The 23415-nt window shown below is 37.4% G+C and overlaps 2 protein-coding genes across 2 annotated transcripts; one reads left to right on the plus strand and one right to left on the minus strand.

The window, feature by feature from the left end:
- Nucleotides 1-2050: 2050 nt before the first annotated feature.
- LOC133519505 (uncharacterized) lies at nt 2051-2770 on the plus strand. The gene has a single exon (XM_061853511.1). It carries the CDS (start codon nt 2051-2053, stop codon nt 2768-2770), a length of 720 nt encoding a protein of 239 aa, XP_061709495.1.
- Nucleotides 2771-3099: 329 nt separating this feature from the next.
- On the minus strand, nt 3100-22767 carry LOC133520010 (PDZ domain-containing protein GIPC1-like). Its single transcript, XM_061854250.1, has 4 exons — nt 22266-22767; nt 8313-8543; nt 7835-8086; nt 3100-5967 (listed from the first exon to the last, which is right to left on the minus strand). Exons 1-4 carry the CDS (start codon nt 22500-22502, stop codon nt 5728-5730), a joined length of 960 nt encoding a protein of 319 aa, XP_061710234.1. The 5' UTR covers nt 22503-22767; the 3' UTR covers nt 3100-5727.
- Nucleotides 22768-23415: the final 648 nt, after the last annotated feature.

Consider the following 23415-nt stretch of genomic DNA (forward strand, 5'->3'; position numbering starts at 1 on the left):
TATCTCGCTTCGATATTTTCAATTTAACCAGTTAATTTCGTTCCACGGAAATGGAAGGCTAACGAATTTGGACTAAACCGGTATCTCAATAGAACAGTTACTTATACGGTAACCGCAAATTGGGTGAATGATCAAAACTGGTTTCAAAAATAAAACGATATCCGAGCCCTGATTAAAACATAATTACTGGAAGGTAACTACTGTAACCTCCTAGTCCTAGGTAACTCTGCAGAAACATTCGACCATTGTCCGACCACACAAAATATAGCATTCCCATTACAACCACCAAGACTCGGAACCGGTTTATAAAATACCGGTAAAAACTGGTTTATTTAGGTTTTCCTCCAAAACTTTTATAAGAACAAGAACGTTTTAAGAACTTTATTGTAACCTAAAAAACCGGATTATTCGACGACACGGCCGGCCGGCGTGGTGGTGTGCCACGTAAGCATAGATACCGTTACCGACACACGAAGAAACCGGTTTTTATTGCTCTAAACCGGTTAATTCGACAAGACATGTTCTCATAAAAACCTGTTCTTCGAGCGAAACCGAAATAAAAAAGGTTTTGCGCCAAGTACGTGATAACGGTTTGGAAATTTAACCGGTTTCCGAGCCTTGACAACCACCATGGTTATTTCGGTTTTAATCCGAACTTTCATAAGAATGCGAACATATTAAGATCTTTATTGTAACCTAAATAATCCGGTTTAATCGACGAGCTACGAGACGGCCGGCCGGCCTGGTGGTGTTCCGCGTTAACAAAGAGTACAAAGACACCGACATAGGCACGAACCGGTTTCCATTGTACCAAACCAGTTTATCTGACAAGAACGTTATGGAAATGCTCTCCTAAAAAGCGGTTTAAAAATAACAGGATTACGAACGAAACCGAAATTAAAAGGTTTTGTGAATTTTGCGCCAAGTACATGATAACGGTTTGGAAATTTACTATGGCATTTAGTTTCCTTAACGTACTTACCCATACCCCGAAGTTAACGGAATTCAATAAAAACACGGTGTATAAGTGACAGTACAACCACAATCGTACATAAACATACATACATATATGAATTTATGAAATAATAATAATAAGAACTGGCGGGAGATGGCACAGGATCGAGACAACTGGCGTGTACTCGTGTCGGAGGCCAAGACTCATTTTGGGTCGCTGCGCCATTAAGTAGTAGTAGTATTAATAATAATTATATTTTTACGCAATTTGATTTAAGTAAGTATATTAACTAACCACTGCTATTGATTATATTTAGAGACTACTCTTCTTCTTTCCATCCTGTTACCCCCAGTTGGGGTGTAGGGCTCGAACCATTTTCTTTCACTGACTCCGCTCCTGGGCAGCTTGGGTAACCTCCTTCCACCCCATCCCCAATACACCCAACTCTTGCTCTAAATTTAGGGCGACTATGCATATGTTTCCGTTTTCTGGGCATCTTCCGGGTCAGGGCTACTTTGGACTTTGGATAGGTTGGTGTCAGGCTTCCTGAGGATATGCCCAGTCCAATGCGCGTTTGGATCTCCTTGTGTACGGGTGCTTGTCCGGTAATTCTCCATAAGTGAGCGTTTGGCCAAAAGATGCGTAGGATTTGCCGTAGCATTTGTTCACAAACACTTGGAGTTTTGTTGTCAGATGTTTGCGAACAAACCAGGTTTCGCACCCGTACACGGCTTTTACATTTGAATTGAAGATCCTTACTTTAGTTCTTCTAGTCAGGGTAGAGGAGTTCCACACTGGTTTAGAGACTATTCTAGTTGTGGTTAAGACAGGATGTTTAGTCACCTGCAATAATTTAATATCGCGAAAAAAAATGTCTGTTTCATACATGTTGGCTGTCTGACCTTGACATTTTCTATGGGAGAGTATTTTTTTTTCGCAATTTCGTGAGTGGTCTCATACTAAATGTTGCTCAATATGACCTATATATTCACTCCGTAAATTATTGCAGGTGACTAAACAGCCTGTATACATCAACCTAGGGAGATTCGATATATATTTTTTAGACCATTATAAAAGTTGTGAGCTTTGTTGAAAATGAAAAGAGTGGACGGCAGTTTTGTTAATAATATTAGCTATGCCGACGATATGGTGCTGCTGAGAGTGCTGAGCCCCTCAATAAACGCATTAAAAGTCTTGCTGGGTATATGTGAGAGATACTCTGTGGCCCACGGGCTCAAATATAATGTCAAGAAGAGTGAGATCTTAGTCTTTAAGTCTGGTACTAAAACGTATTCTATACCACCTATTAACCTAGACGGTTCTCCTCTTCAGACAGTTACAAAATTTAAATATTTGGGCCATTGGGTCACAGACACTCTAAAAGATAATGAGGACCTGGAGAGGGAACGCAGAGCACTATCGGTTAGGGGTAACATGTTGTCACGCAGGTTTGCTCGCTGTTCCCGTGAGGTAAAAATTACATTATTTAAAACCTACTGCCAAAACCTGTACACGTGCAACCTGTGGAGCAACTACACCCAAAAAACCTTTAGTGCTCTGCGTGTCCAGTACAACAACGCTTTCAGGGGTTTATTGGGGCTGCCCTGGCGCTGCAGCGCGTCAGCAATGTTCGCTGAGTGGAGCACAGACGGTTTCCACGCAGTGCTGCGTAAGAGGGTGGCGTCCCTGTGGGACCGCGTGCGGGGCAGCACCAACACTCTCCTGAGGGTGATTGCGGAAAGGGTGGATAGCCCTCATATAACTCACTGGATGACAATGCATGTTAGATCCAATGAGCATTATGTGTTCCACTAACATTAATGTTAACTTTATTTTTAAGATTTTTATTGTTATTTTACTAACACAGTCTTGTAGACAAAAATATGGATACTTGGTGTCTGAATTAAATATTTTCATTTTCATTTTTTTCATTTATAAATTTGCATGGAATTTGCGCTCATCACTCTTATAATAATCAAAAACTCGTATTAGGTCAAACAAAGTGGTATAGCTACAATGAATAAGCAATAAATAGTGTAAAAAGAAATATTTTCCATGAAGTCAATATCCAAGGAGGAAAATGGGAACGTTTGTATGGAGAACCGCTCGTCCACTAGTCTAAAATTATAATAAAACAAAAGTACTATAAACGACGAACTTTATTAATTCTTAAAGTATAATTACACAATATAAACAAATAAATGAATTAGACATAGGTAGATTTAATAATGAAATTTCTATCTTAAGTATCTTAACTAGTGACTGTACAATACTCATACTCATACTCTTTTATTGGTAAAATATACAATACATTAGCTAGTAGGTATAACTTTAACGATAAATATTATATGGAGTAGTTGAATTCAGAGGGCCTACCGCGAACCACGTTCGACGTGTTACCTCTCTGTCGCACTTGTAAATTCGTACGTAAGAGTGACAGGGAGGCAACACGTCGAACGTGGTTCGCGGTAAGCCCTCTGTTATAGGCAAGCCGGCTCAGTTTAGTTTAATTACTCAGTGCATAATAGTGTTTAGTAATAGTGTGAAGTAGGTACTTACCTATATGGTAATTAATATTGGTCACACTTTATCAGGCCTGATATCGGGCTATAACCGCGAAAATCGAAGTTCGTCAATTGCGGGCCTTTTTCTCTGTCACTCTCAATACGTCTTAGTGAGAGTAAAAGAGAAAGATCCTCGCAATTTGCGAATTTCGGTTTCCGCGATAGGCCCCCAGGCCCGACGTCGAGCCCAAGAGTATTTTGAACATTTTTGGATGTGTGCTGATATTCGGTCAAACGGAAACGATTATTAGGGCCGACATCGGGACTGATTTCGGGCCCTATATCGGGAAGAGTGGGTGTAATTGGCGCTTAACGACGAATAATACATGGGTGGAATAAGTGACACTGCGAAGCATGCTTACCACTACAGCCGGCGTAGTCAACATGCTAATCGGTAACGCTCCGTAGCGTAGCGTAGTTCATCTCTCTTTATCACTCTTCCATATTAGTGCGACAATGACAGTTGCATTTGGTTCGATATATGGCATGTTGGCTACGCGGGCTGACCTACAGAGGACATCAATGGGTCATATTGCTCCGTTGTGTCCGCGTTAAGCTTTGAGTGTACTGACACTACACATTCAAGAAGTATACTACACATAGAGGTATGGAGATTAAATATATACATACATTTGTTCATTTGGTTCTCTGTACAAGCTTGACCAGCCTCAGTACACCACGTGCAGTGGGGCGACACTCCTTTTGGTCATTCTCGGCTCCGTTCGGCTGAGCATAGCTTCGAGCCATTATTAGGGTTGACACAACGTAAGGTCCCTTCGCGTGCATGACCACAGATAAGATAATTACTTGAATTACCTAAATAGCCGAGAAGGAGAGTGAAATGCATTAGAAAGGGACAGCATGATTCGTCCCTGAATCGCTGTCAAACTTCGGTTTTGTAGGAAGTGTCATTTCTGTACGGTAGGTAGTACTATTATTTTTTTATGTGGTCTATGTCTATGTGGTATAGTCGCATACCCATCCTATTTCGCTGCATAACTACGCCCTGTCCTGTAAATTAGCCAAGCACTATGCAGTATGCTTACATGGTAGTTGACGATAGACTATAGAAAAAATATCAAATTGTATTATGACAGTCACCTGGCGCTACAAAACAATCTGTTAGTTACGAATAATGATGATCAGTATCATATCACTTATCCAATTTGTACTCTAATATCCAAACTATCACAAAATGTATTACAAAAGGCACTGCTGGAATTTCACTTTGTACACTTACGTTCTGTAATATAATACTAACAGGATGATAGGCATCTGACAGTCATTTTTTTCATTCATATTGCTTAATACCATTAAACCTACTTAGCATCCTAGTCCTTACAAAATTAGGTCAATTTTATATATATACTAACTCAACTCTATCATAATAATAAATCTCTGTTGGTTTATAAATTATAATATAAGTATAAATTTGTATAATTTTCAATTTAATATACTCTAAGAAATTGCACCGATGAATTATTGTTAATGGCTTTACATTATAACACCCAAGTATTTTTGTATACAGTGGAGTAGAGCATCTCGAAAGCCGCGCGACTGTTTGGGATTTTAGAGTCCACATGTATTTTATACCATAATAAATTTAAAATTCTTTATTTTTATTACACTACCTACTTATAAGACTTCGCTCTAGCACTACTAGTAAAGTCAGCACAAAACTATTATATTATGTATGCAGTGGTGATAAACTAATAGTTTTGCTGTCTGTATCTACTGTGTAAAAACTGTAAAATATTACGATTAAACGCTCGCTGTTGGATTTTTTTGTTTCAACTGTGTGCGAGACGAGTGTCCGCCTGTCCACTATTGGTCAAATTAACTATGCATTTTTACAGTGTACAATGTATTACACATGTCAATTAAGTTCACATTTTTTGACAAGCGCGACCATCGCTTAGTTAACCCACCAGGCACTTTGCACATACCTAGCCAATGCAATAACAATCAAATATTATTCATTTAATTTAATCATTACATATATTATGATTCTCTTAGGTAAGTAAAGTACCTTATATTACTATTCAACGTTAACAATTTCTTTGTTTTGGTCGACATGTTTAACTGCATAGTTTTCATTTCCCATATTTGAACATGAGAATGCGCTGCGCTAGGCAATTTAAATACTTAACAGGATAGTGCTCAAGCCAAGTTCGGAATAAATTATGTCTTTGTCTACCACTAGTATTTCTAACTGAGCCTACCAGATCTAGCATCTGTGATGGCCCCCCAAAGTTCAATAATGAATTCATCCGTAAACCCGAATTCTTGCAAGTCGCTGTTGTCAATGGCTTCAGCTAACTGCATAGAGTTGGTTTTGCCCTCAGATAAGTTCCACATTTGCGTAGCCAGCTCGGTGTCGTTGATGCCCATGAACGATTCCAACAGAGAGTTTATTTTCTCTATGCCCGCTTTCGATTTCTCGTCATGCTGAAACAGGGGAAAAACATCGCTTTTAAATTATAAGGGTTAGACGTGCCACGTACTTACTTCGGTTTACAAGTTGACAGTTATGTTTACCTATTATTTTTAGTAACCAGAGTAGAAATGAGCCGTTTTCGAGAAAATTCTCCGTTTACTATGGAAGATGGAACATATTCAAGTGAAAACATTTCCCAGTATCCCATACAAAACGGAGAGCGTTCTCGAGAACGGCACAACTCTAAATCAGACTTTCAATTTCTTAAAGTATTTAATTATAATTAGTCAAGAGTCGTTCCTGAGACTGGGTATACTTAGTGGGTATAGACTTCTATTTTTATTATATGTTTTAAGTGCATAGGTATATATTTATGTTATTATTTTTAAGGGTTAATAAAGTTCCGTTTGCTTTCTATTCGTTAGTTCGTTAGTTTGGTGTAAACTCCGGGAAATAGCTTTTTTCACGTCAGCAGCTCGAACAAGGTAATTTGCTGCTGAAAAACAGTGAGCAAAATTGCATTTTGTCTCACTGAGTGAGACAAAATAACATTCAAGTGACCTTTATATTCGAATGTCATTTCAACGTGCGGGGCCTAATACAAGTTCGAAGTATTTAGATTCTATTGTCTTTAGTCTCTTTCACGTCATTAGCAAAAAGAAAGAGACAAAAAGTGCATACGTAATTCAACGGTATATTGACGGTTTATAAATTTTATAATAGACCCCCGAAATAAGTCAGACCGCACGAGTCTTCATTCGTAATAATTAATTATTGAAATAAAAGTTTAAAATTTAATAATAAAAACACCATATTTTACGTATTTTATTATACAATCAAAACAATGAACTTATACAAATTTACGCAATTGTTACGCAGTAAATAATTCTACTTAACGACTTTTAACGATCTCTACTATAGTTGACAAATAGTAGTATCCGCAATTCGGACCGTATCATACAAAGTTTTTTTTTAACAAAAAAAAGTTGACGATGGAACTGTCAATTGATGTTCGTTAATTCATTATTTTCGTATAATTTTATTGAATTTTCTTTCGTTTTGTTTTATTGCGGTAATTAAAGTTAATTGTTAGAATACCTTCAGAAAACATGAGTGAAATAGTGATGAAGACGGATTACATTTTTTCAAGTTGTATTTATTTATTGATGGCTGACTGACGTGAAAAATTTTGTGTACTACACGAGATCAAAGTTATTTACATCTCGTGCGCTTTTGAGTCCCTTACTACGCTCAAGATTATAGAATCTTTCGCTTGCACGGGACTCAAAACAAGCACTCGAAGAAATATCAAACTTTGCTCTCTTGTTGTACAAGTAACTATTGTGCAACAAGAGAGGAAAGTTGGTTTTTCTTGCCATTGTTGATTTTGAGTCCCGAGTAAGCGAAAGATTATATAATTGAATTCTAAGTTAGAATCTTGAGCGTAGCGAGGGACTCAAAAACACGAGATGTAAAATAACTGTGCTCTCGTGTGACACACAACTTTTTACCTCAGTAGTGAGAACATATTAAAGGTTAGAAAAATTTAACATCAAGTAAAGTTAACCACATTTATTTACATTCATGAATGATGCTGAGGTGAAAAAGTGTTTTACGCGATTTTTACTACTTTTTACGCACTTCAGTTCTTGTACAATAAATTTTATCGAAACAGCTTTGGAATTAAACTATTTTTAAAGAAAAAATTACACAACTGTAAAATCATTTTTAAATGAGGTCACTTATTGTTATGAAAATGCATAATATTATGAAAATGTAATACTCGTCATTTCATTGTGATATCGAAGTTTAATAATCATTAATCAGCAGTGTTTTTAGAATCGCGCATGAATTAATCGTTATATGTATATGACTCACCTCATTTTCAATAGTGGCCTGACCGTTTGCCTTAAATCTAAGTGTTTCCTTGCCGGAACCATAATTTTGTTTCTTTCCTGCCCTGGCACTACTCGTCTTTGGTCCAATGCTGTTAAAACCACTCTTTAGCGGCTCCACAAGTCGTATAGTAAATGTCGTGCCTTTAGGGATATCTTTTAATGTTTTTGCTACTTCGTAATGTCTCTTGCCCACCATATTTAATCCATCTAGTTTTTCAATGTGGTCACCGACCTAAAATGCGAGAACGACATTAAGGTATAGGTACATACATAATGATGTAAAATAAGTCTAATTCCCTAAGCGTTTTTAAGGATATTAAACAAGGAAAATATTACTAAATAATAGCTTTTGTTCTCCTGTTAGAGTAGGAATCGAATAGTGACTACTTAGTTGCTACAACTTTGTCAGAGAGTTATGCATATATTTTCTAAAAATAAGTTAACACTTAAAACCTCACCTCTATATGCGGTATTCTCGAAACTATAGAACCTTCTTTCATTCTCTTGATAAACGCGTATCCGGCACCGTTGTCCGTAATAGTTAGGCCAAGAGCATCCTCTGTCTTGACAATTTCTATTTCTTTGGGACGACCTTTTCTATGCGCAAATATAAAATCTTCTAATCCGATTTGTCCCCCTAGGAGCTTCTTCATGTCTACTTTATGCGTGTTCAATGTGCAGAACAGGATCTGAAAATCGAAAAAAAAAAGTTTTTTTTTTACATTTTGAAAACAATGATTTGCGAATTTTTGCCCCTAATTGAATACCGTAAAGCAATTGATCATAATACATGGTTGATATATGATGAGTTGGAGTCATAAGCTTTCAAATCATAGATAGGTACCGTTTTTTTATTCTGTTCCACTCAAATGGAAGGCCTTAATAATACTAATTCCCCTGCTCCAGATTCCTAATTCGTGACTAAGGCCGATCAATTGTCCGCCTTGATAGTTCCGTGATTCGTAAATCCATCTCGATTAATAGGTATAAACAGTAGTTGTGCTAGTTTCATTCTGTATTCTATACTTTTAGTGGTCTTGGTCTGTCTAATCTAAAATTGTAGTTTTAACTAGGTATTAAAATATTATTGTACACTGTTTTAGGTAACGTTTAGGTACGTACATACGTTAATAAAATAACTGTGTAAATATGAACTCGCTACCAAATGCAATATGCGTAGGGACGCATTGTTTTAATTTTAGAGCTGATGCACTTTCCAAGTCAGTTATTGACCATAGTCGAAACTTATTCGTCGATTAAGTAGGAGCAAACACGCAATGCTATTGCTAAAAATCAACAAGTATCTTATCTAGTTACAAATACAAGGCAACTCTGATTATCACTCATTCATATTTTTACTATTCCTCATTAACATGGAGTTTAAACACAACCTCGTACAACTCCTGTTTCAATACTTCACCCTATATATGACGTGTTTATCTCGAACTGTGTTTTCGTGTTCATTGTTTTAGTGACAATGTGCTGTAACCTTTGGTTTACCTTGACATAAAACTCTTTTGTTCAATTCAAACAGAGCAGTTTACACTCAAATGAAATTGTTATTATCCAATTTGCGTTTCATAAACTGGCATGCACTAGTTTTGGATTGTAGTAACAACTCTTTCCGTCGGTGACAATAATTCACAGGAACCTTTAATCATCACTTTACCTAGTACAGCTGCGTTTTCGTATTGTTTGCATGGCCTATGTAATTATCGAGGCATACATCTATCATCACGTTCCTTTAGGTTCCAAGCTACTCGTAAGCCAAGCCAACCAACCAAACTAAAATAAATTTAACTTTTGGCAATCTCCAAGACAATGTTGTACAATTCGTATGTGCATATTAGTGTTGCGATATGGTTATGGTGGTTAGATCTATGGCCTATAGTCACCAGGTCCTTGACCCCCAACACCCGCATATACTGGGTCATCACACCACTCGCATTTAGCGCTTGGCGTTGGAGCGTGTCAGCCGTCAGTCACTTAGCTCGCGCATATCATACGGCAGAAACTGCGTCCGCGCCCCTGGGCCGATCCACTTCCTGGCTCAGCCATGCGTGCTTCCGCATAGCCAGTGACATTTTACTCACTTGTCTGCATATGAACACTATAGCATTTCCCATCATGTCTCATATGGCTTCTATGCATTAGATTTAATCAAAGATATATGTGCCTCGAAAAATTATGCTCTAATACGAGTAGATGGCGACACCGTTTGATATTTGCCACATATGAAAATACATACGTGAAAGAACATGGGTCAAATAGCCATACGTCATTCTAACCATTTTAGTCCTGATCCTATGTCGAAAGATGGCAGTAAATTTAGTTGACTACAGAATTTACTTTGGCAATACGCCTCTATTACCTCTATACTCAATTCTTTTTGATTTAATCCACGGGTACGTGGGTACGTGGTACTTTATCACTTACGGACTGTGTTCATTTCTTTTATCTTTAAGCGCAGAACAAACCTTGACAATTACGTCACGCCTTCAGTATTTTCACGAGCCGTGAAATATCAAGAAATAAGAGCCTGGCATTTTCTCGCTTGACCTTTGCGACACGACTGTGCGCGTACAACTCAGGGTCACCTACCTACATATTGATAAACTACGAGTAGAAAGGTAACTCTAAATATTCACTGTTAATAGGATTTGCTTCACCAAAGGTTTTTCTGACTTATTTCTAAACGGCAATTACCTAATCTAACTACAGAACTACTGACAGTCAATGCAAGCGTGCCGTCATGCCGTGCATGAATACTGAGTCATTACTGACAGTGCGATCATATTTATCAAACCTTCATTTATCATTGAACCGATTGTGTAAATTGTGTTCGCTTTAATATAAAGTTGACAATGCAATGCCAATGCAATTTATGCAAGATGCTAGATATGAATTTACAAAAAAATATGTCAGCGATGAACATCTGCTATCGAAATCGATTATACAATATACAATGCAGATTTCTGATGCTAATTGTTACATAAATCTGTGTTAAAAGCGTTTAAGTAGTATAAGCACAACGCACACAGGGAGGGGGCAGCATTTTTCTTCCGTAAGCCGTGCTCCTAAGGTGAAATATGATGGTAATATTCATCCCAATGCTATAACGGAAAAAACCGCATGCATATCTACATCGACGATTTTTGGTACACTGGTACTTTAGACCAAAACATTTAATTTTTCTACTGGTTCCTAAAAAAGGGGGGGGGGGAGTTATTACGTCATCAAATTTTTGTATAGGATTTGAATTTTTTTTTCTGAATCTATCGTGTGGGGTATCAAATGAAAGAGCGTTATGAGACAATTATAGAAATATACTACACTCTTACCTTTTAGCCACCTATTTTCCAAAAATCTAAACAATATTTTCGAAACATGCCAAATTTGGGCTCCCCCAGGTGAGATGTGGTTAGATGATTTTTTCCAAAACACACTCCAAACGTCTTGTCATATCCCCATACATCAAACGAATCCGGATTTATAGGAACTAGTGGAAAAATTAAATGTATTGGTATAAAGTACCTGTGTTCCAAAAAGCGTCAATGTAGATATGTATGCGACAAAGTAAGCTTTTTTCCGTTGTAGCACATCACTAGTGCCACAATACGATGATATGAAATGCCCTTTTCAATCTTGGCGATAGCACTACCTTGTTCTAGGACACGTATTAAATATATGTCAACCAAAGAATTTTGCATCTGGGGGATGTTAACCCTATTGTAGTGCATAAACTAATCCACTTCCATCCACAACAAAAGCGCTCACTTGATCTATGTTTAAAAATTAAGGATGTCGCAATAGAAAAAGTAAATAATTTTATACTACTAGGGATAACAATGTTAAAATACATGGTTTGGAAGGAACATGTCTACGTATTAAAACTTTCCCGATTTACTACACAACAACTTTAAAATTCACAGACGACCGGTTTGGCCTAGTGGGTAGTGACCCTGCCTACGAAGCTGATGGTCCCGGGTTCAAATCCAGGTAAGGGCATTTATTCGTGTGATGAGCATGGATATTTGTTCCTGAGTCATGGATGTTTTCTATGTATTTAAGTATTTATAAATATATATATATATATCGTTATCGTCGATATATGTATATCGTTGTCTAAGTACCCTCAACACAAGCCTTATAGAGCTTACTGTGGGACTTAGCCAATTTGTGTAATAATGTCCTATAATATTTATTTATTTATTTAAAATACGGTATTATTATGTGGGGTAACAGTACTGATGCGCACGATATATACTCGTTCTTCTTCTTCAACCTAGCGTTTTCCCGGCCTAGCGCCAGGGTCCGCTATCCGCTATGCAAAAAAAAATTGCCTCCGCATCTTATTACACGTTCGTCCACGTGGAAGTTGCAGACCCCAATTTTCTGGACACGGCATATTAACCCTCCCATGCCTTTTCATTCACAAGCTATGCATTTTTGCCCGTAAAAACATCCACCTCTATTAAATAAATCAAAGTAAACGATTCCCACATACACTTGTTCTGTCAGAATATAATATGCAATTGTCCAAAAATTGCCTATACTATACTGCAGCAAAATGCTATAATTACCAGTTTACCACGCACTCCTCATAAAAAGCGACCGAAAATGAAACTACATTCATGAAACAGTAAGAATCGTTCATAGTACAAATGCTATTATACAGTAATAGAAGAGTTTCTACAAGACAAATGAATACAATTTTATTAATTTGTCTTCTAGGAAAACCTGATTTAATATAATTAGGAATAATTGATAAGGATAAAAATGTACTTATCATAAGGATGTAAAATCACTAATAGTATTAGCTTTTTTATTTTATTATGCAATAGGCCCCTGGCCTAGGTAGGTACAAACAAACAGCAATACGTAACTGACTATTAGTGGATTGTAAGGTTTAAGGTTTACTTTAAAAAAAGCTACGGTTTTATTTGTTTGTCGAGTCTCAGTAATGCATGTGATTATGATTATCCTGCTCAGAATATTCTATGCTCACAGCACTAAGTCCCACGGTACTCAACGGTGAAGAGACTAAAGAAAATATGCAACTTTCTTTGTTTTATTGACACTAAGATTGTTTCCCGCCTACTACAGACATTTAGACAGGTGTGAATGGCTCACTCCAGTTAAACGGACCATGCCTAGGGAATGCAAAAACCGGAGGTTTTTCAAAACCGGTTTTTTCTTCGGTTTTACCACAAAAAAAAAAACCGAAACCGGTTAAAACCGGTTTCGGTTTTTAGAATCAACAATTCTTAAATTCATCGCCATGGAATAAAGAAAAGATTGCTTCACGTGTAAAAACGAATGCTAGTATAGTACGAGGGTTGCGACTTATATATCCGGAAACAAAAAAACAAACGTACACGGCTGAAAATGGTTTTATTGTTTTTCAAAGTATTCCCCTTGATATCATGCACTTTTGCATTCGTGTGAACCAATTTTTGAAGCACTTCTACCACTCCGCCTGAGGTACCTCCATAATGTGTTGTTTGAATGCGTCGACAGCATCTTCAGCGGTCGAAAATCGTTGACCGCGTAATTTATTTTTTATATTGGGAAATAAATAAAAATCATTGGGTGCCAAGTCAGGGCTGTACGGCGAATGACCCGTTAATTCCACATTTTGACCTTCCAAAAATAGAGTTGTTTCGCGTGACGTATGACAGCTGGCATTGTCATGATGAAGAATGATTCTTCGTCGCTGGTTAGTTTTACGAATTTGTTCAAATACTTCCGGTAAGCAAATGGTCGTGTACCAATCTGAATTAACCGTTTTACGGTTTTCTAGTGGCACTGTAGCTACATGGCCATTAATACCGAAGAAGCAGGCCACCATTTGTTTCAATGTACTTTTTGCACGAGTAACTTTCGTAGGGTTCGGCTTATTTTGAAACACCCATACCGTTGATTGTTGCTTCGTTTCGGGATCGCATGCAGATCCAGGATTCGTCACCTGTATAGATGTTATAGACGGCCTTTGAGTAACCACGGTTATATTTTTTAAACATTTTATTGCACCATTCAACGCGAGCATCTTTTTGCTCCTTAGTTAAGTTGTGCGGTATCCAACGCGAACAATTTTTTTTACAGCTAAATGATCATGTAATATGCTATTAATGCTAGTCATAGAAATACCCAGAGTCGACTCTATCTCGAGGTACGTAACATGTCGGTCGTCCATTATAAGTTTTCGCACAGCCTCAATATTTTGTGGTACAACGACCGATTTCGGGCGACCTGCCTTAACTTCGTCCGTAAGCCGTAGTATGCTTATTATGCCACGATTGAACTCACTAAACCAGTGATACACAGTAGTTTTAGATGGAGCTTCATCACCAAAAGTTGAAGTTAGTTGATCTATGCACTGTTGTTGCGGTAAACCACGCCGAAAATCATAATAAATCATAGCACGAATATTTTCACGAGTGAGTTCCATTCTTGCAGCGAGATGACATTTAAAACCCGTCAAAACAAAACACTAGCGTTAATAAGAAAGAAAAAATATACCGGCCAGTACTTAAACAAGTTCAAATTTTACCATGGAGGTCAAATATACTATTTAAGAAGATTGTAATCCCGGTTTCCGGATATATAAATAGCAGCCCTCGTATATACACGATTTTATCACGAAATTAAAGACAGAATATCTGACTATTTTATTGTATTGTATGGGAATTGTCAAATGACTTAATGTTATTTGTAACTAGGCATAGGAACAAACCAATTATATTAATTTTTTTTTGGTTTGTTGATCAAACTAACACAACATCACATTATTTGATTTGATGTCGATTCAACCGGTTTAGGACCGATTTACAGCCTTATAATGAATAAAACATGCAACTTAGTTAAATAAAAATAAAAAACCGAATAAAACCGAAACCGGTTTTTTCAAATTCTAAAAACCCGGTTTTGGGTTTCTGTCGAAAAACCGGTTTTAACCGGTTTTTTCGGTTTCGGTTAAAACCGGTTTGCATTCCCTAACCATGCCATGCCTATACGCAGCTTGTATTATTTTTACCTAATCCCCGCTGTAATGAGATTTGTTATCGAAGCCTCATAACGTTTCATGCAACATCCTTTTAAACGTTAATAGGTATGATTTTTTATCATGGATAGGTATAATATGTATATGTTAATGTACACTGTTATTTTGGACCAATAGCCGAAAAAAGCGGCCAAGTCCGAGTAGGACTCGCCCATGAAGGGTTTCGTACCATTTATGGCGTATTAAAAAAAACTACTAACTAGATCTCGTTCAAACCAATTTTCGGTGGAAGTTTGCATGGTAATGTATATCATTTTTTTTTTTAGTTTTATCATTCTGTTATTTTAAAAGTTAAAAAATGATATTAGAAACCTCAATATCATTTTTGAAGACCTATCCATAGATACCCCACACGTGTGGGTTTGATGAAAAATTTTTTTTTGAGTATCAGTTCTAAGTATGTAACGTGACAACGTCATAAGAAAATACTGATGGAATGGTTTCATTTTTCAAAAGAAAATTTTAGTTTTATTTGTTTGATAGATATTTTGTATGGATATAGAGAAGGAGGTAAATGGAAATCACAATTGAATTGATCAAGTTACATTTATTTGTACGCATAAATACAATTGCTGCCGAACGCGGAGGCCGATTGTGCCTCTTTGTCGCTCGTTGCGCGCTCTCGCTTGCACTTCAAGCCTTAAATGGAACGCCTCAGAGCGAGGTGACATAAACGGACATGACGAATCTATAAGGGTTCCGTTTTTTGCCTTTTGGCTACGCAACCCTAAAAAGATTTTTCTTCGAAGATAGTGTAAGTCTATAAGCATAAAAATAACTGAAGTGCCTAATTTTCTCTTAACTGAATAGTCGAAGAGCCCTATCACTTCTACCGTGTACTGACCGAGTCAGTACACGGTACCGGTTCTGCCTACTTAAGTATATTGTCAGATTAGTATGATAAGGCCTAATAATGCATTTATTACTTTTATTAGCGATATCAAGGACTTACGTACGCAATTTCATTATTATGCTGTAGTTAGCAGGCCCGATAGGGACTTTACCTTAAAGTTCCTATTCCAGTTATATCACTGTTATTACCAGTTTATATAATGGCCTATAGTTAATTAAGTCCCCTGATTCTAGTTACATTATAAAACTGTGCGTTACCTACTTACTAGTTACCCATAGCTTTAGAATTTAGCTGTACAGGCTAAACAGCCTACAGTGAGTGAGGTCTCGTCACATCAATATTTTATCTTAGCCCGCGTCAACCAACAGTACAGTCAGCATCAAAAGTCGCGGATCAAATAACGTTTCATAAGTATCTACCATTCTGTAACAGCTTAACAAAAAGTGATGTCTTTAATATAGAACAATTAAGACTGTAAAATATATACTTTTGAGCGCGAATTTTAGAAATTTATCTATATTTGTAAAAGTTATTCGGAATATCAGATACTTTTGGTGCGTTGTTTCATCTGCAACTTTTGATGCTGACTGTACCACCATTACATACTCGTATGACGACTTCTTTTGTTTCGCTAACTAGGTCTCTTCAGACATTAGAGTAGGTATTACTTTAGTGATTTACATTAGTCATATTTACTCACTTTCCTTTTCAGTCGTCGTCGCTTTATAAGCAACTTTATCCTGTCCACTTTAACAGGAAATACGCTATTATAAGTTGTTGAACTCGTTAACACTTTGACCCGTTCGCTTTTGTGTCTAATGGGTGATAGAAAACGAACGTGTTATGTAAGGCATTACGTGACTAGCTCCACTGATAGGATGATCAAATATCACGTCACGTGCTCCTAAAACTCCTTGTTGACATTCTTTAGGTAATTAGTTTTTTCTGATTTACTGCACTATCAAGAAATTAAAAACAATTGTGTTGTGAATACCAGATGTAAGCATGACTCTTTGTGCATAGCAGTAGTAAACATGATATTGATATCGCTTTCGATTGGATAAATAAGTCCTTGCATTAGTTCGTCACTTTAATAGGTAAACTAAGTAGTAAAGTATTTAGTTCGTATAGGTCCAATATCACCTACTTTATAGTCCATACTAATATTGTCAAATTTGTGAATGAGTTCGTCTTCTATCAAACTACTGAATCAATTTATATAAAATTCCGTATCAGTAATAATTTGTGTTCCGCAGAAGGACTTAGCAATCTTATAAATTATTTTAGAAATCATCCCATAGGAAGAAAAATAAGGAAAAACACTGAAGATAGTTGAATATGTTTATGACAGCAACAATTATGACACTGATTTGAACTTTGACAATTTTTACACATTATAACTTATAGAAACGGGACTTAATCGCGTTTTCGCGTATTGTGTCGACAGAATAGCGTTGAAAAACCCCGGAAAAATTTCCAAACGGCTCGTTTTTTTCAAGTTTCTTTCGAAAACAACAATGGAAATATCAGTTACAATACTTCCGAAAGAAACGAATAAAGCCAAAAAAAACAAGTTTTTTTTACTTCTGTATTTTTCAATATGTTGCAAGTCTTATGTGTTAGCATTGTGTATGAAGTATTTATTTTTTCTGATTAAAACAGGAAAAAAAAACGAAGTTTGGTAATATTCCCAAAAATAACATTTGTTTTTTTCCGGAAATTTCATCCCTACGACAGAGTAACATCCCTAGTGCGCAAATCATTCAATTTGATAAACAAGACCAAGTGCGGGTAGTTCGAAAAACTCGCGCGGCTAGATGATGTTAATGTCAACTTTAGTTAATCTTTTCCGAAACCACGAAGACAACGCCGTCCTCGAAACGTCGGAGGTCAATTTAAAACTTAATACACGATAAAGTCCCGTTTCTTTCTATAAGTTAATAACGAGCCACAATCATAATTTCCAGGCATTAACTAGTATCTACCTACCTAATATAAATAAACGGTAGCAACAAAACAACAATCAGGAATGTTAATTTAAATATAGATGTGTTGCAAGACTTGCAAGTTTAATGTTTGCCAAATGAGATTTATCAGTCGATAAAAGTAATATACTTATAAGTTAGATCATAGGTTTATATCTAATCAGATTTAATTATTTGTTATTTTTAGTACTGGAACTATAATATAATTAAAGAAATATTATAGGACATAATTTATCACACAAATTGATTAAGTCCCACAGTAAGCTCTAAAGTATGTGCTGAGGGTACTTAGACATCATCATCATTGGCCACAGCATCTTGACAGATGATTGTTGCAGCGACAGGTTATTAATAAGAAGAAGAAGAGGTCCGTGTGCCGTCGGAGATCGGAGGTGCGGCACATCTTTTCCTGTGACTGTAAAGCCCAATCGCAGCACGGCACTTTCTGCCACAAAGATCGCAGGTGAAGCGCGAATCTGTTGATGGTTCCTGTGCAGTCCGAAGTCTTTTCTGCTTTAAATCATCGAGCCAGACTTCATCATGCTTCGCTATGCCGTCATGTAGAAGGTAACGCATTCCCCTCTTTTAAGGGCTTCCGTTTCCCAGGTGTTCGGGTCGATGCCGAAGGACAACATGTCCCGCTTGCAGGAATCCTTAAAGCGAAGCATTGGGCGTCCGACTGGTCTTTTGGCGTATGCAATTTCACTCAACATCACTGCCCGGGGAAGTCTATCAGGGTCCATACGTAGAACATGGCCTAGCCACAGCAACCTTCGCTGTTTTAGAGTGGCAGTGATGCTGCAACAGTCGACAAGGTCGAGAATCCTTCCGTTTGTCATACGATCCTTCTAAGTGACTCCGAGAATCGTACGTAGGTAGCGCATGTGGAAGGCATTTAAGCGACGCTCTTGTTTGGAGTAGGTTGTCCACGTTTAAGATGCGTACAGGAGGATGCTTAGGACGCATATTTTGTAAACAAGAATCTTGGTAGAGAGTTTCAGCTTGTTGTTATTCCAGACTCGAGCCTGAAGCTTTCCAAAGTTGGCCGCAGCTCTACCTATCCGTGTATCAATCTCTCGATCATTGCACAACTTGCTGGTGGTAGTCGATCCAAGATAACAAAAGTTCTCGACCACTTCAAGAGTATCATCACGAAGCATGATACTGGGCATATGATCCGTGCCTTGAGCGAGAACGACGGTCTTATTACTGTTCACAGTCATTCCAAAAAGTTGACAGGTGCTGTTAAATTTTGTTAGCAGTTCTTGGAGCCCATACTCTGTGTTAGCGACCAAAGCAAAATCATCTGCATATAGGAGCTCTCTGGCCAGCAGGTGGCATCTGTTTTTCTTTACTTAGACAACGTTATACATAATTTATAAATACTTAAATACATAGAAAACACCCATGACTCAGGAACAAATATCCGTGCTCATCACACGAATAAATACCCTTACCAGTATTCAATTCAAACCCGGGATCATGGGATTCATAGGCAGGGTCAAGGGTTTAGGTACCCACTATAGTTCAATTTTTTTAGCATTAAGAAGAAGGTAAGCAATCTTACGTGTCTTTATTAAAAAAACACTTTTGAATTATGTCACAGCAAATATGTAACAATTATACATCATATACCTATGATTATTTTCATTCTTTTGTTTTTCAATAAAAAGACACGTCAATATTGTTCACTTTTTTCTAATGGTAAAAAACGACTAAGCCAGACAGGTCGTCATACTAGTCTTATAGGATGATAGAGGTGTTAGTAATCACGAATCTCCTCCGACACCGACCGAAATCCTAAAACTAGATGATGCTTATTGGTCACTGTACCTACAGTGTGCGTCTAAGCAGTCTCCGTAGCCTATGTACGCCTGCAACTCTAGAGCTATAACATTTAAATTAACAAATTAATTAACATTTAATTTGTTATAGAGTTATTTATTTATTTGTTTTTCAACCGATTACAAGTTTATCTTCAATGATTTTTAATAGAATAAACCTAATATATGTATTTACGATATAGTTCTAATCATAAAACAGCGTCCGCGTTAGAAATAAACTGATCACATTAATGAATAAAGAATGTTCAGATTAGCAAATAAGGAATATAAATAGATAAATCACAGCTGATAAGATTACCGATTTCAATTGATATTTTCGCACAGTACATCATTATTGCTCTAGAAAACTCCATTCATGAGTAGTGGTAAAATATAACTTTTGCTTCAAAATAAAAATAACTTAAGTTTCCCTAAAGGGCGAAAATAGATAGGTACCCAACTGGCCAATCATGTGCTGCTCTCCAGCAATCCCACATTGCGTTTTGGCATTTATTATGAGTTATATGAGGATTTAGTACACAATTGGTACTAAATTTGTACTTAGGTGGTAGTTAGGTACTTACTTCGAATATTTGTGCCCGCGGCCGGCAAAACGTCCCACTTTGTCGCTTGCCATAAGAACGAGATTTGTTTGTATCTTTTTGTCAAATAACCTGACAAGGCGTTCTTACAGGAAGCGACAAATACGTGTACGAAACGTTCAATTTTTCATTTAATGTCTTTCTTAAGTTCTACTTCCACGATTTTTTTCATATTTTTTGGACCTATGGTTCAAAAGTTAGAGGGGGGGACACATTTTTTTTCTCTTTCGGAGCGATTATCTCTGAATATATTCACTAAATCAAAAAATGTTTGTTGAAGACCCCTATTAGTTTTGAAAGACCTTTCCAACGATACCCCACACTGTAGGGTTGAAGCAAAAAAAAATCACCCCCTCTTTACGTGTAGGGGAGGTACCCTCAAAAAAATTAATTTTTTATATTTAATTGTACGACTTTGTCGGCTTTATTGATTTATATATCCATGCCGAATTTCAGCTTTCTAGCACTAACGACCACGGAGCAAAGCCTCGGACAGACAGACAGACAGACGGACATGGCGAAACTATAAGGGTTCCTAGTTGACTACGGAACCCTAAAAAATGCCAAAACGCAATGTGCTGAAGAGCATGCCAGTTCGGGATTCATGCAGAACTACGCTGTTGTTTTGTTATAAGTAATTAAATTTATCTTCAGAGTTCAGATATAAAACAATACATTGATCCATACCACCATACAGGTCCATTTGGTTTATACTTTACCTAGGTATTTACCTACTTCACACACGCTAGCATAACGCATTTTCTCTCCTTATTTGGCGAGACGAAACCTAATGTTACATTTTTTGTTATCATGCTGAACCCTTTCTATCTAATGTTATGTACTTTAGAGCTATGCCACAGTCATCTTTAAGTAAATAACAGAGTTCTCAAATCCTAGAGTAGAATAAACTCCCAATCCCAAACTCCGGTCGCCAACCACCAACGTACTCGTAACATAATTATAACCACGGTGGACGATAGTAGGGAAACCAGGGAAGGCGGCAGACTTTGGGAGACGTTACCAGACGACGTTCAATATTTTTAGGAGCCTAATAGCTAACGAATGAATCAATAGAAGTAAAAATAATGAATCAATTGACATTATACGAGTAACTAACGCAAAGCCTACACACATGTTAAGTGTAACATCGAGTTAGTGACGCATCGCTATGTAAATTATTTTCTTATCATTCACCTTGTGATTACCTCATGTTCCGTGTAGGTAACATAAGGCGAAGCATCAGCCAAGCTCGTATTCCACTATGAACCTATTAGGAATACGTCGAATGCGACATGCGACGCATCAGATCGGGTGTTTTTTATACCTATGTATATTCCTACTAACTCTACCTACTGATGCAATCACTGTTTGATTGTTAGTCACTCACGAACCTATATACGCTGTGAATGTAGATAGGCATTCCAATGGTCCAATGCAGTTTTGCCGCGAAAACAAATAGGTAAATGATCTTTACATTTAAACACTACGCACTTTTTTTAGCTCGGAAAAGATTACTTTAGGGAAACAATGTACAGTGAGCATCAATAGTAGCGGATGAAACAACGCGCCAAAAGTTTCTGATATTCTGGATAACTTTTCCAAATAAAGATAATTCTCTAAAATTTACTTTCAAAAGTGTATCTTTTACAGTCTAAATTGTTCTACATATAGAACCATCAACTTTTGTTAAGCTGTTACAGAATGGTAGATATTTACTTTTGAAACCTTGCTCGATCCGCTACTTTTGATGCTGACTGTACGTATTTTATTTCAATGAGAATAATGAGATAAATACATACATATTTTCCTAATGAAACAAGAAAGGAACTTGTTTCCTTTTTTGTTTTTCCTTACTTCATAGTTTCCCCGTTATCAAAATAAGCCGAGCCGACCACTTAGAGAACTTGGCCGACACGCTTTAATGAGAAAGTTATTATGTATGTGGTAGGTTAGGTACCTATTCCATTACAGACGCGACAAGAAAATAAGGTTCTAGTTCGACGAAGGAACAAGATCTGGATAAACAGGTTCATGGTAATTATTTATCAATTCGAAGCCTGACGAGAAAAACAAAAAAAGGCTTACATCTTCTGCTGGAAAGTCGTAGCATTCAGCAATTTTCTGGTATAATTCTTTGACATTAGAAAACCCAGAAATAAGTCCAAGGGGGCTGCCATGGGCTTGCTGGCAGTGGAAGACCAGCTGCGACTTCTGAGCACCATTGTTGTTGTCGACTCCATTAGCAGGAGGTACTTCCTCTGCCGGCACGGGCGGCAGCGGGGGCGCCGTGTATTTTGGCGCTTTCTTCTTGAACAACGACATCGTAATATTTGTAATCGAGCACTAAGTAACGGTTGTTAAAGTTTCTTTAAAACGATAGCGGTCAGACACACATTCTACACCTGAGTTTTAATCACTAGTCTCTTATCTCGGTAGAACTTTAAAATATCGCGTCATTGCACGAGATAAGGTATCGCCCAATGGCGATAATTATTGGATAAGATTGTGGAGCGTTCCGTAGTTGGGGGAAAGCCCATTGGACAACGGTGCGGAAGGAGCTCTCGCCGCGGCGCGCGAACCTGTACTGAAGCGAGGCCGAGGCGAGGAGCCACGCGCGCGCGACCCACCTCTGCGCCGCGGCACAATCACAACTCGCGGCCGATGCGGCATTCCCGTTGTCGGTCACTCAACATTAACTAGAACTATTTACAAGCTAAGCCTGTGTTGAAACTCAGTTGGTATTTATATATATGCGTTACAACTCGTGGGATTCTATTCAATGGTAGTAATTAGTAACGTTTTGAATGACATCAAGGTAGATAGAGCGTAATAATAATTGAGCGATTGTTACTCTTAGTCTTGACTTAGTCGAATCGAGAGTGCATAATATATAAAAACTATAGCAATACTTACCTATTGCATTATTCATCGTCAAATAATTACGAGTCTGCTCAAAGGTTTTTCCTTATGTAGTTCACTCTCATTCTTCACTGCCAAAGATTCATTGATTGTATGATATGATAAGAAAACTTGTAAAGTCAAATTCGTGCTTCTAACGGGGGATTACAACTGTCAAGCTTTTATAGATGGCGCCAACATAGGCTAGGTATAACTAATGTACTTAGATGACGCTGTAAGGCTACAACTATAGTACGTATGGCGCCATCTTCATCGTGTCAAGGCCACACACACCGTACAATCAATCTTTGCTTAATACTAGTAAAATGAGTGAAAG

This window comes from Cydia pomonella, chromosome 7 (assembly GCF_033807575.1).
Source record: "Cydia pomonella isolate Wapato2018A chromosome 7, ilCydPomo1, whole genome shotgun sequence".
NCBI lineage: Eukaryota > Metazoa > Arthropoda > Insecta > Lepidoptera > Tortricidae > Cydia > Cydia pomonella.